The 14,165-nt window shown below is 37.9% G+C and overlaps 1 protein-coding gene across 1 annotated transcript in view; it reads left to right on the top strand.

Moving 5' to 3' along the window:
* Positions 1 to 14,165, top strand: part of LOC145664075 (suppressor of lurcher protein 1-like) — a 938,444-nt gene that overhangs the window by 852,571 nt on the left and 71,708 nt on the right. Inside the window, exon 8 of the mRNA XM_081730414.1 lies at positions 10,143 to 10,375. Coding sequence (XP_081586540.1) covers positions 10,143 to 10,375 — 233 coding nt within the window. The remainder of the gene's footprint in view (positions 1 to 10,142; positions 10,376 to 14,165) is intronic.

The raw sequence follows: 14,165 nt of genomic DNA on the forward strand, positions 1-14,165 counted from the left end.
TGTGAAAATAAATGTTAGAGAGAGAAAAGCCATGGTGATTGGAACGAAACGATCGGTGTCAAATATAGAAATGAGAGGTAGAAAATAGAACAGAAGATTAACTTCGATACCTGTTTAGTATTATTAGTGATGAAATGAGGTGTGAATTGAAATAAAAGCAAGGATAAGACTAGCGAAAGAACACTTTAGAAGGAAGAAAAGTCTGTTTTGTGGGACCTTCGATAGAGTTGAGAAAAGGACTCATAAAATGCTTCTTGTGAACTACTGTACAGTATAGAGTAAACATGAACATTACGAGAAAATGATGAAAAATGATTGGGATCTTTCAAATGTAGATGTAGAGAAGGATGGAGAGAATTATTTGAGTCGAACGGAAAACGAATGAAAGGAGGGGGGAGAAAAGAACAATTTTAAGTATTATTAAGAAGAGGAAGAAAAACTGGCTGGAACATTGACTAAAAACGAACTGTATCATAAGAGACGTGCTAGAGAGTATGATGACAGGGAAGAGAAGAAGGAGGCGAAGGAGATTACAATTAATGGACTATATCAAAACAGAAACGTTGTACGTGGAAACGAAGAGGTTAGCGGAAGACCGTGAAACATGGAAGCATTTTAGTTGCTGTAAGTGACCCGCCAATAATGGCAGAATACCTATGATAATGGTGATAATGATGACCATGATGTATTTGACAATAAGTATGGAAATAAAAAGTATAGAAGTATTTAAAATTATTGAAATAATATAATCATTGAAATATATTTTTCCTCTACTATGTCCACTTTATTTGTCTTTTTCCTTTCATTTCGTGAACCTCACGTATTCCTCTTGAGTGGTCCCGATCCTTAGGTTAAGAAAGCCCGCGCTAGAAGATCCCCGCCCCGTTAATACATGTTATCAAGAGTTCATTGTACTAGAAAATTTCATAGTTTTAAGCCCACGAAGATTTTTTTTTTTTTTTTTTTACATTCTTTACTTGTTCCACTCCATCGTTACATGCTCAAGCACCTTACATCCTAACATGACATACATACGCAAGACAAACAGTGAAAAAAGGCCACACAATCTAAAAAATAAAGAAAAAAAAACACTCTTCTCGTCCCTGCTTGTTTCTTCTTCCTTGGTTCTTCATCTGTGTCTACTTCGCACAAAAACCTATAATCTTACCTTGTCTATGTCGTATTTTTCTCTAGGGTCTTTTAACATCCGCTTCTTTTATAGCGGCCTTTTATTACGTTCGTCGTCAAACACGTACAAGATCTGTCCTTCAGGACACACACACAACTTGTGCTAAGAATTTCTACCAAGATTCTTCTTCACGTTGGGGAATCACGTTTACGAGTTTCAGCATCTGAAGGAAGCAGGAATAATAATAATAATCATAATACAAAGAAACAAGTAAGCATAAGTATGGTTATGTTAATTAGGAAAGCGCGACAGTATGGTACTTTCCGGTACTCCAGAAACTAAGAGACAATGTGATGAATTTTAAAGGCTTTTGACAATTTCTATGAACAGAAAATTATTTTGAAAGTTTTGTAATACGTATTTACACAGTTAGCAGGAGTAGATTGACTCTTTGAAAAAAGTAATGGTATATCCAAGGATGTTATAAAATAGAGGATCTGCCCATACATATCTTCATCATATGAACTCAGTGAAGCTAAAAAAACAACCAAGCATCGTCTGAGCTGGTACGTCTGATTGGCTACTCTCGTTTCCGCCATGATTGTTGGCTCGAAACATTGCAATCTTAGTGGAGCGGAGTGGGCAGAGTAGGTGTGGCGAAGCTGTGACGTATGGCTTCACGATTTTGTTGTATGGACAGATCCTCTATTTTATAACATCCTTGGGTATATCTAAGAGAAGGCTGACATACCAATTGATCGGAGAAAGGGACATTATGTCATTTATAGATGTATGTTGCCGTGTTTATAAGAGCAGAGATTCACAATATACGTGAATTATCTCATGTATTATTCTAAATAGATTTTGGGAGGTAATTGTGAGGTGCACCGAGCATTTCCCCCATTACTTGGCAAATCAGCCCACCTCTGACGGTAAATAAAGTGTTTTTTATTATTATTTAATCTTCTTAATACATACGAAACCTCAAGTGAACTAAAATCATGTGTACTGTTATCATAACATATTTGATAGTAATATAAAATAGTATTATGCTGGATGTTACTTAAGTACAATTTGGAGTATTGTCTACAGCGCCGATTAAGCTATTTTGCAGAGGTCACGGTTAGATCAAGGTCACAGGTCATCTTGAGAACCCATTTGAATATACTGAAAACAACGTAATGTCCGTACTTCATCATGTCAAATGGGTTCTTAAGGTGACCTGTGACCTTGATCTGACAGTGACCTCTGACCATAGCACTTGATTGATGCATATTTGGTCAGCTTGCGACATAGAATCATAGCATACAGCTTTTTCTTTGTTATCACTTCGATTTACGTCTTTTCAGGCTCTTTCAGAATTTACCATTGCAATCCTATAAGGAAAAAGTCGAAATTTGACCTTTGATCCTACATCTCTTCAATCTTAAGTACAAGTGGCATGCTTCTATGACGAAAGAAAACGTATGTCTTTCGTCTAAAGTTACACCAAATTGCACGGCTTTACCTCATACCACTGTACAGTGAACAAATGAAATTGACACACGAATTAATCAACCCTATATACATACATATATATATATATATATATATATATATATATATATATATATATATATATATATATATATATATATATATATAGACAGAACTGGTTCTTAAACAATTAGAGTAATACCACTGTATTAACTCATGTTTTTAATGGCTTTCAACATAAACTATATCCAAAATTATTGTTAAGTATAATGTTCCATTACTTCAGTTGAGTCGGCTATATTTGATTCAACGTGACAAGAACCTGGTCAGCCAATCTGCTAATTAAACATCCTCCCCCTCTCACTTAGGCATGTTGGCGCACTGACCTATTCATTAACATAGCAAACCTCAATGATGCCTGTTCAGTTCAGTTATCCCATTTCACTGGAAACATTCATGCGTTAAATAGGTCATTTCACGATATTAATAGTTAATGAGCCCTTTAGGAAGAGAAAGAAAAAACTTGCTCTGTGGATCGTTAAATAAAGTGTTTAGGGAAGACAGATTCAGAATCTCGATGGCGTTTTCATTGTGGTGTTATCGAGTGATTTAAGGTGTCTTGTTACTAATGATAAGGCGAAATTCATCATGGGTTCGAGTCACTCTGCAGAGTATTTCTTTCAAGGGAACTTAAGGGGGGCGCGGTGGCTCAGTGGTAGAGCGTTCACCTCCGGTGCTTGGGGTCCCTGCTTCGATCCCAGCTCGCACCGTGTGGACTTTCTGGTGGACAAACACCGTGCTCGTGGGTTTTCTCGGGGTTCTCCCGTTTCCTCCCACTTTGTTCATTCCACCATTTCATTAATTTCTCATAATCACCGTCTCCTTTAGCCTAACCGGCATAACCGTGGGACGTAAAACTGGAAGATTTCATTTTTTTCATTTCAAGTGAACTTAAACTTTAATGGTATCATTTTTATTGATTTCGTCTACAAATCAATTTAAATGTCTCTTGCTTACTAAAAATTAAACGCTGATAGTGGCGTATTTACGATTTTGTTTCGGAGGGAAGGGGATTTGCCTGGAAATGTGAAAATTCTGCAAAACATTGCATTTATTTTACTGCAGTAAGATTTCGGGGGGCTTAAGCCCGGAAGCTTCCCCCTTAAATAAATATATTTAATTTTAACAAGAATAAGTGCGTTTGCACACGGCAACGATAATATCGGTGGAAGCCCCCATAATATCGATGTCGGTGTCGGCGTACTTTGCACACGTCGCCGACAATATCGGTGGAAGCCCCGACAATATCGTTGCCGGTGATGAGCGAAGTAAGCGACACACACAAAAAAATCTTCTCCATATATGAAAACGAATAAAAAAATAATAATTGGGAAAATTATTTTTTAAAACAAGGACTATAAAAACTGTTCTGAAGAGGTGTGGAGGATGGTACAAAACTTAGAAAAAATAGATCTATGCCTAAACATGTTTAGATTTAACAGTGCCGTTTTAAATAGATGCTGTAAACATATTATTTTCGTTTCGATGAGAATTGATGCTGCGGTACATTGCAAACTATATTAGTTTTAATTTTTGTTGGAACACTGTTACATATTGTATGTACAGGGTTTTCATAAAGTCTGGACGGATTTAATTTGCTTATAATTTTCATAAAAATGCTCATAATGAAATCAAATAAAGTGCAAACGGTAGCGGAAGGATTACATTTTTAGTTGGTAACCGGCCGCCATTTTGCACAGGATAATTTTAGAGAGTCGAGACGTGTTCTGTCTTCTTTCGTTTCCCAACAGCTTTCCAACGATATGGTACTTACTCCTTGTCATTTGAAAATTCTGAGTAGAACAATAACGAAAATGAGCAAAGAAAGATGAGTATGCATCATACACGATCCTTGTCTCTTCTCATTCAATATCTGTTTGGATTACCTCATATAGATGTACACAGAGGATGAGTTTAGAACAGGTAAATGGATATTTTCCGTGCAATCACGGAAAACGAAAAGTTTCCGAGTTGGAGGTGTGGCGGTGAATGAACTGAGCTGGTGCAGATTACAGATAAAACTTTAATCCTTCCGCTACCGTTTGCACTTTATTTGATTTCAATATGAGCATTTTTATGCAAATTATAAGCGAATTAGGCTAAATCCATCCAGACTTTATGAAAACCCTGTATATTGTTAAAACGTTAAAAATAGGTTTGTAATTGTTTTTACCATCAATTTTGTATTAAAATTTAAAACCATTAATAGATTAAAAAATATACCATCAATTGTTTGTAATTAAAAATAGGTTTGTTTTACATTGTGGTACACAATAATATTATTTTGTTTTCCATGCAATTAACATTAATGTCATAGTAGATTAAATGATAAGATTCGAATTAGTAATTCTGTTTTACATTGCTCCATACATACACTGGCGCAAATCCCGGGGGATGAAGGGGACATGTCCCCTCCAATCTTGGAACTGGGGAGATTGTCCCCCCCCCCCCAATAATCCGATTTGAAATGTGTTTTTTGGAAGAGAAATTTGATTGTGTCCGATTGCCAGAAAGGAAAGTGAGATGAAATTAATGTCCACCCAGAATAAGCCCCAAATCTGTCCGCCTCCCAATGTTGAAGACAACTCTGCTCCCCTGATCCTCCACAGCATTGTTTCTCGACTACAGAAATAGTTTGAACATAGCTATATATATGGTATGGGAACGATCTTACCCGCTCCCCCCCCCCCCCCCAATGTTGAAGACAGATTTGCGCTGTTGCATACATACCTGTCGTTTCTCGTTTCTTTTTGTCCATGCACTCAAAATCCTGGGCAAGGCTTGCATAAACTTTTCGCCATGCATTTTGCTTTTCAATTCTGTCCTTGAAAGAGTCTGATATCTTATCCGATATGCAAGGTCTTCATTCCACAAGTTCATTAAGGGTAAAATATCGAATGGAAAAATATCCTGCCATCTCTGAAAATCTAAGCAAAACTAGAAAGATACGAATGCAATAATACACAACCTTTTCATTCAGTCACTGTAGCTAAACTGCAGAACTCTATCAGAAGGTCGATCCCGGTACAAAGGGAAGAGGGAAAACTTGGATACATAGCTTTGGTCTTTGTTTTCAATTGCCATTCCACAAATTCTTTTAAAAAGGGGGGGATTTGAGATAGTTTTGGAAATGAGAGAAAAAATCTGCAATAAGTGAAGCATGAAATCACATCCCTATTGTTGAGATCACAATCAAGAAAATGCCAAATGAGTAACTTGTCCTTGGAGCTTTGGAAAGAGTTTGATTGTGCTGGTTTCGTTTCAAAATAATAATAATTCTACTTTGATTTGTCAACAAATATTCTATTCAATCATTGCTTATTGAGTGGAACCGGGAAAAGTGATCTGCACACAAATCTGATGAAAATAAAAGAAAGTAATAATAATCAGGAATTTTTTCCATATGCTTATGTTCACAGTGTATCAAACTTTGAAAATTACGCTTCAATTAATTTCCAGAATGTATTAAAATTTAAAACCATTAATAGATTAAAAAATATACCATCAAAGAGTGTGTGTGTGTGTGTGTGTGTGTGTGTGTGAGAGAGAGAGAGAGAGAGAGAGAGAACAAAAATAAAAAAAGGAGTGGAAAATAATCAAGAAATTGGTTATCTAAATTTCCTATATTTTATTTGGTAATAGCTATTTAGAGGGAAACCAGTACTCTTCAGACTTCCCACATTTTATATTTATTTAATAAAGGGAATTAGCTACTCCAAAACAGAGACTGTAAAAAAATAATAAACTGTTCCGAAGTTGTTTATAGGACAAGATAATAATTATAATATTATACAATTGTAATAGAAAAAATGGAAACAACAAAATTCCAAAGTCAAGAAACGAAACAAAAATGCACAGCGCTTTGTCACTCACTCTCTTCATCTAACCCGCTGGCCGGCCGACATTATCGGTGGCGTGTGCATCCAATCATAAGAAAACATTGCCCCCGACAAAATCGGTGTCGGCGATACCGCCGACAGTATCAGGGGCTTGGCCGACAGCATCTGCGTGTCGGAGGATCGGCCGATAATATCGGTGGCGTGTGCAAGCTACGATTTGAATACATTGAAGTCGATTTCACCGCCGACATTATCGGTGGTTCCACCGATATTATCGTTGCCGTGTGCAAACGCACTAACGGAAAACAACAAGGATTCCGTTATCATTGTCAAGTCATGAGAAGTAATATTGGACTGAATGTATAGAGGGAAATTACTTATTATTGAGGATTGACAATGACACCGGAATCCTTGTTTTTTCTTTCAAGTGAACTGGGGCTTTAATTGTATCATTTTTACTGGTTTCTTCTGGAAATCTATTTAAATGTCTCTTGGTAAAAATTAAGCGCTATTATATTTAATTTTAATATCTAGTAATCAGATTTAAGTAATATTGGGTCTTATGCAGAGTCGATTTTAGCGTTGTATTCAGAGCTTGACTAACGTGTGATACTAACTTCCATATTTAAAAACACATTCTTGAAGTTAACAACGATTTATATCGAGAAAGGACAACTACGACTTACCGCAGGGTTGTCCAAACATATTGGGAGACATCTATGTAAGACAAGCATGTTCTCTCTTATATTGATTTCTCCAATTGTGTTTGGACAACCCTGAGGAGAAGTCATAGCTGGTCTTCTTCGATATAAATCGTTGTTAACTTCAAGAATGTGTTTTAAAATACGGAAGTTAAGCATCGCATATTTGTCAAGCTCTTAACATAACGCTTAAAACGACTTTGCATAGGGTCCTTTTAAGTTTATTTACAGGGTGTAACATAAGTGGATGGCTAAAAGTGACGAGGTGATTTCGGACATCCAAATAAGTAAACACGTTCCTATAAACAAGGGTCCGATGCCGCTTCGTTTCCCAGATACAGGGTGTTCAAAGGTCGTGTTCCTCGAATGCCTCACTATGGAAAAGTGAATGGAAATGCTCAATATTACAGGAATAATACAATCAAGTGTAATTATGCTTGTGCAAATACATTTACATTAAAATAGATAATGAAACTAATTAACATTTGAGGTTATTGGATTGTCAGTGTTGCCAACCTGGTACAAAGGGTTATGTTTTCAAATAGCACTAGACGTCCACGCGGGACGTCTTACGAAGTTTATGTGTGGTATAAACAAACGTTGTGGCCTAAATCGGATACCTTTTTCAATTATGTATCTTTGGAAACATGCAATAGTTGTGATCTATGAACCGTTGTTTACTATTGTGAGCCGTTAATTGACTTCACAAGTGGGCGCCTTGTCTTTCTATAACGAAGCGAAATCTGCCTCATGTTTAGGAACGTTTTGATGTCAGCAATCATATGCTAACATGTGGACCTCTAGTGCTATTTGAAAACATAACACTTTGTATCAGGTTTGCAACACTAACAACCCAATAACCTCAAATGTCGGTTAGTTTCATTCTCCATGTTAGTGTAAATGTACTTGCACAGACATAATTCCACTTGATTGTATTATTCTTGTAATGTTGAACATTTCCAGTCACTTTTCCATAGTGAGGCATTGGAGGGATTTTGACATTTAAACACCCTATATCTGGGAAACGAAGTGACATCGGACTCATTTTTATAGGAACATTTTTACTTATTTGGATGTCCAGAATTCGTCACTTTTGGCCATGCTTTTATGTTACATCCTGTGTAATGAAAATTTATTTTTTGGAAACGCGAGGGACATTTTACTCCAGTTCAAGAAGAAGTTAGTAAAAATACATAAATTAAAGATCGGTTCCTCCATAAAACCAACGACTAAAAATAAAAATGGTGTTTGTAGTCAACACCTTTAACTTGGTTTTTCTAACCCAGATGCCAGTATTAGAGTTTATTATAAATGTACTTGAATTGTCCTATATCACAAAATAAACTGGCATGTAAATAAAATCCGCGATTTCTGTTATTGACACGAAATAGGGTTGTCAACTCTGAAACACACACTCACACGCTAATAATCTTCAGGACAGTTTTAGAATGATTGTATTTCTTTCTTTTTTTTTTTAACTCAAAATCACCTCGGGGCCGCGGTGGCTCAGTGGTAGAGCTTTCACGTCTGATGCTTGGGGTCCCGGGTTCGATCCCAGCTGCTGCCAAGTGAACTTTGTGGTGGACAAACACCGTGTGCGTGTGGGTTTTCTCTGAGTTCTCCCGTTTCCTCTCACTTTCTTCATTCCACCATTTCATTCATTACTTATCATCACCGTCTCCTTTAGCCTAACCGGCGTGATCGTGGGACGTAAAACTCAAAAATTTTCATTTCATTTCATTTCAAACCAACCTCACCTCTACCTTATGCTTACAGCTATATTTCATTTCTATTCTATGATATAAAACTAAGCAAGGACACAACCAGGGTGGGTTCACCGGGCCGGATCCCCTTCCTCCCTCAAAAAAAAATCCAAATTTCACATATATTTGTGTACTTCCTCAATAAAACTATAGTTGTTTAAGAAGGAAATGATTGATGTAGCATGAAAATTTGATCTTATACTTCATCTGTACTCATTGTCAGGTGGAGCCGCGGTGGCTCAGTGGTAGAACATTCACCTCTGGTACTGGGAGTCCCGGGCTCGATCGCAGCCCTCGCCAAGTGAACCTTGTGATGGACAAACACCGTGTGCGTAGGTTTCCTCGGGGTTCTCCCGTTTCCTCCTACTTTCTTCACACCATTCATTTCTCATCATCACTGTCTCCTTTAGCCTAGCCGGCATAAACGTGGGACGTAAAATCAAAGATATTTCATTTTTCTTTGTCTTATATAAAAATCTAGTTCTATCATTTTTTTCTGAAAATATAGGTGAAAGCATTCTACAATTAATTATTGTCTTTCCGGGTGCAGAATAATACCCGTTCAATACTACATAGACGTAGTGATTTGTAGTATTGAAGCTCCTTCTAAACTTTGGACTCCTCCCAACAAAAGTTTCTGGGTACACGCCTGAAACTAAAACACTTTTAAAGTACTAATATTACTTTTATATTACTGTATAAGCATAATCACTACTTTATGAACAATGGTCTGTATTAAAAACAATAAGAATAGAAGGGTGGCATAATATTGAGTGCTTACAGGCAGGGGTAAAAGTGGATCTGAAAAGGTAGGGGGATGGAAGGCCGCTCTCCCTGCCTATCTTTGCCCACTGAAATTTTTAGGAACTGGGGAGGACACCGTACATACTTTCTCGAGGCGGGGACAGTGTCCCACAATTTCCCCCTCACTTTTATCCCTCTTATAGGTATATAGCCTGAAATATGATCTGTGTACTACTGATCTATGTTGTTTTTATTTTTTACAGTCCTTAAAAACTGCTTTACCGCCCTCCATGATTATCATTATTAATTGTTAATCAGACGATCAATAGTGTTGTGTTGGGTTTGTATGTAAATAAGTAATTTGTAATACATTCAAAGAACATATAACAATCATTTCATGAGCTTATTATTTCTTCTCTGTTTCTTTCAGTTGTTTAAATCGAGCAGATATAATCAAAGTATTTGACGGCAGCGATGCTAATTCGACTGTGATCAACGTCCTTTGTAACGAAGGATCCGGGCTCGAAATCCTCTCCACGGGACCAGACATCTACATTGAATTCATCGCGAATTCTGATGTACCAGGACAGGGTTTCAAAGCCACATACGAATTTGAATCTTTGGACAGGAGGAAAAACAGCGGATCTGAAATTCCATCCACCGGTAAGTTAAAAGAATAAATTAAAGATTATAACCATACCAAATTATCCTATTTTTCTCTTTTTTGCTCTTCAAAAATGTATTGTATCGTATTTATTGTGTTCGATGTACGTGTGCGAGTTATTCCTTTTTAGCTACAGAACATATAAGGAAATATTAATTTGATTGATAATATTATGTTCATAGATAATTAATAACAATAAAGAAACGTACTATTTATACGAAGTATTAGAACAAATGAGATTAAAAAATTATAATTGTAATACGAGGAAGAATCAGGAACTAAAGTTACAAGGACGATATTTCTGGAATTTCATCTGTCATAGTGGAATGAAGAGTGTGCGGTAGTTTTAATACATGTAGTTGGTAACTGTGCAGAGTTTCAGGCATTTTCCACCTACGGCGCTAGTTAGGTAAACAGAAATGGCGACTCATTTGGAAATCTAGTCTCGCCTAGAAGTCGGCTCAGTTATTCGATTTCTGAGAGCCAACTTCTGTAACTGCGGCTGAAATTTACCGGCAGCTAGTGGAAGTTTACGGAGGGATTGTAATGTCTTGTCAGCATGTCTCATTAAGAGCGTCATCTTCCTTCACGACAACGCGCGGCCGCATGCAGCCCAGAAGAGCACTGCACTGTTGAAGTAATTTCGCTGAGACATCATCGACCACCCTCTCTACATCCCGGACCTTGCTCCAAGCGACTTTTACCAATTCCCGCACTTGAAGGAGCATCTTGGAGGCCGTCGCTTCGCTTCACATCAGGACGTGAAACACTTCGTTACAACGTGGCTGATCATGCAAGGACAGAATTTTTACCAGGGAAGAATCTTCAAACTCATTTCACGATGCTACAAGTGCCTCAACCGATGTGGTGACTATATCGAAAAATAACCTATTGTATGTACTACCTATTAGCTGTATTGGTAGTATGAAATAATTTCTACACGTTTCACAGCGGGCTTTTTAACCTTACGTTCTTATCACCCTTCGTAGTTGCCCTAAAACCAGTCGTATATTGTTAGAAGTTTTGATAAATAAACCACGCTCGATCGTTTTCAGAAATGTAGCGTCAACCCATCCCTGTATACACTTGTTCTTAATCGATGGATCTTAATAATCACACTCAAATATTAAGATCCATCGATTAAGAACAAGTGTATACAGGGATGGGTTGACGCTACATTTCTGAAAACGATCGAGCGTGGTTTATTTATCAAAACTTCTAACAATATACGACTGGTTTTAGGGCAACTACGAAGGATGATAAGAAAGTAAGGTTAAAAAGCCCGCTGTGAAACGTGTAGAAATTATTTCATACAACCAATACAGCTAATAGATAGTACATAGTGATAATAGTTGAGTGTGATTATTAAGATCCATCGACAGAATAAAATATACTATTTAATTGTCTTTCTTACTTCTGCTTTGAAACCATTGGTATTTTGGTTCACCAGAAAAATTACTTCTCGTACAGTTGAAACTATATTAAGTAGTGTGCAGGCCTGTAGCCAGTCCAAAAATGTAGGGGGGGGGTCGGTAGAACTTAGGGGGGACCCGACCAAACGATATTATAGTTCATCACCATATTATAGTTCCTTTGCAAGCCTACCGTGAAAAGTTTAGGAGGGCCAGTGAAAAATTAGGGGGAGCCCGGCCCACCCTAGCCTCCTCGTGCATACGGGCCTGGTAGTGTGTAGAGTATATTTTTTATCACGTGTTTATTGATTATGTATATTTACGTTTCCATTATATTTCTTGCTTTTTGTTTTATGTACATTACATAGTCTAATACGGGAAGAATGGTTATTTAATTATCCTAAATAACTTTCATTTGTAGTTTGAACCCTCGCGTGATCTTATAATACTAAGATGGGTCATAAGTCTTGCAATATTCGTATACACAAAACATCTGCATTTATTACAATGCAATGAAGGCACGTTAACGTTCAAAGTATAGTCCCTTGTTGTGAACTGTCTACATCCATCTTCCTGCTAGTTTCTCATTTCCACGTTGATACCACGTCTTGTCCTTAGAGGCAAAGAAGTCAGTCACTGCTATATCCACCTGCTGCTGGGTTGTGAAGTATTTTGATTACAGGAAATATACCACGCACTCAGACAGGTAGTAATCCGAAGGAGCAAGCACTATATCATATAACGGGTGTGGCATTAATTTGATGGCGTAAGTTCCTGCATTTTTGTTGCGTTTTTCGGTCCGAGTGTGCTTTTGCATTATTCTGTTGCAGCAGGGCGCTCTTTCGTTTCACGAATTCATAACATTTCTGCCGTAGTGTGACATACATCCGCTCCAACTGTTCCCAATAAAGGTGAGCATTAATGATACTACCGTTAAGAGCTAACTCGAAGTAAATTACAAACTTGTAGTTCCGCCACACAAAGAGTATGACTTTATGCTCGAAACGGCCCTGTTTGATGCCCGGTTCTGAATGTTCGCTCTTACTTAACTACTACTTTTGCACATTCGTATATCACATTTTGCTGCATGTGACAATCTGTTTCAGGAAAGGTACTTTACTCGGATTTTGCAGCAGTTGGAAGCACATATACACTCTCCCCTTGGCCTCAGTTGCGTGCATCTCATATGACATCATGCTGCAGCTAAAAATGGTTTTCGAGCTCACTCGTGGCTAAGTGGTTAGCGTACGCGCCTTTGGCGTGGGGAGACCCGTGTTCGATTCCCGGCGGAGCTCATATGGTTCGGACTCCACGTTAATCAGTAGATCCACATCTCATATAGCCGCACTGCAGAAAGAGACGCTAAACTAAAATCAACTCAACTCAACTCAAGATGGTTTTCCAGTCCGGTTAGTGGAGAAAACACACTACAGTAGACTGGGACCCGCCGAGCTAGGTAATCGTCGTGTGCTGGTGGGTGTATTTTCCTCAATGGCGTGTCGTATGACCTCAAAATCTGTATACCAGAGCTGGCCGAACCTCGACTAATCTTCGACATTTATATAACTTGAACGAAATTTCTGGTACCAACAAGATGCTGTATGTGATTCACTGCACCTTCCCCTTTCGCATGACAAATATTTTCAGTTGCTGCTGCAGCATTATGTCCTACTTCGAACACATACAGTGACAGTTCATGTATCAAACGTTATTGAGCTCTCAATTTAAAGTTTAAGGTAGAATCCAATCTATGTAATGTGTTCAGTCCCTCTCCCTGGGAACCGAAATTGAGACCATGCTCAAAATTAGCGAGCTCCCAAACCAGAGGAGAGGACTCAATAACTTATGCAGTTGCAGCCAATTTAGACTAACAAGCAATGTACAGAACAAGGCACGATCAGATCCGACTCAAACTTCGCCCAGAGAACACATAATAGAAAGGAAGAAAATTGGATATGCCAAATTGGAGCTGTCCCTATCCAGAAACACCGGAGATATGCTCCGCAACATAACGCATAACGCGACAATATGATATAAGGTAAACATCGCAAGATACCAGTTTATGTTGGAAACGGAAAGGATGGGCAGCACCAAGATATCAAGATATTTGATTTGCTATAACACTGACTTGGCGACCATCTTGAAAGCCGCCATCTTGGATATAACGTAAGGTATTGAAATGAGAAGCGGGGTGTATGATATATCCATTAAGGTAAAATGCAAAAGGAAAACCAATGATGTAACCGCGAAAAACATATGTATGATGGTATGGACGGGACGAAGTGTAGAAGACTCGGGCAAAACAAACGTGTATTCGAAGGGCAGAATAATAGGGCAAGACCCCACGATAAATGGTACGCGACAAGTAACTGCAACA

Source organism: Thermobia domestica, chromosome 11 (genome assembly GCF_964235325.1).
Source record: "Thermobia domestica chromosome 11, izTheDome1.hap1.1, whole genome shotgun sequence".
Classification (NCBI taxonomy): domain Eukaryota; kingdom Metazoa; phylum Arthropoda; class Insecta; order Zygentoma; family Lepismatidae; genus Thermobia; species Thermobia domestica.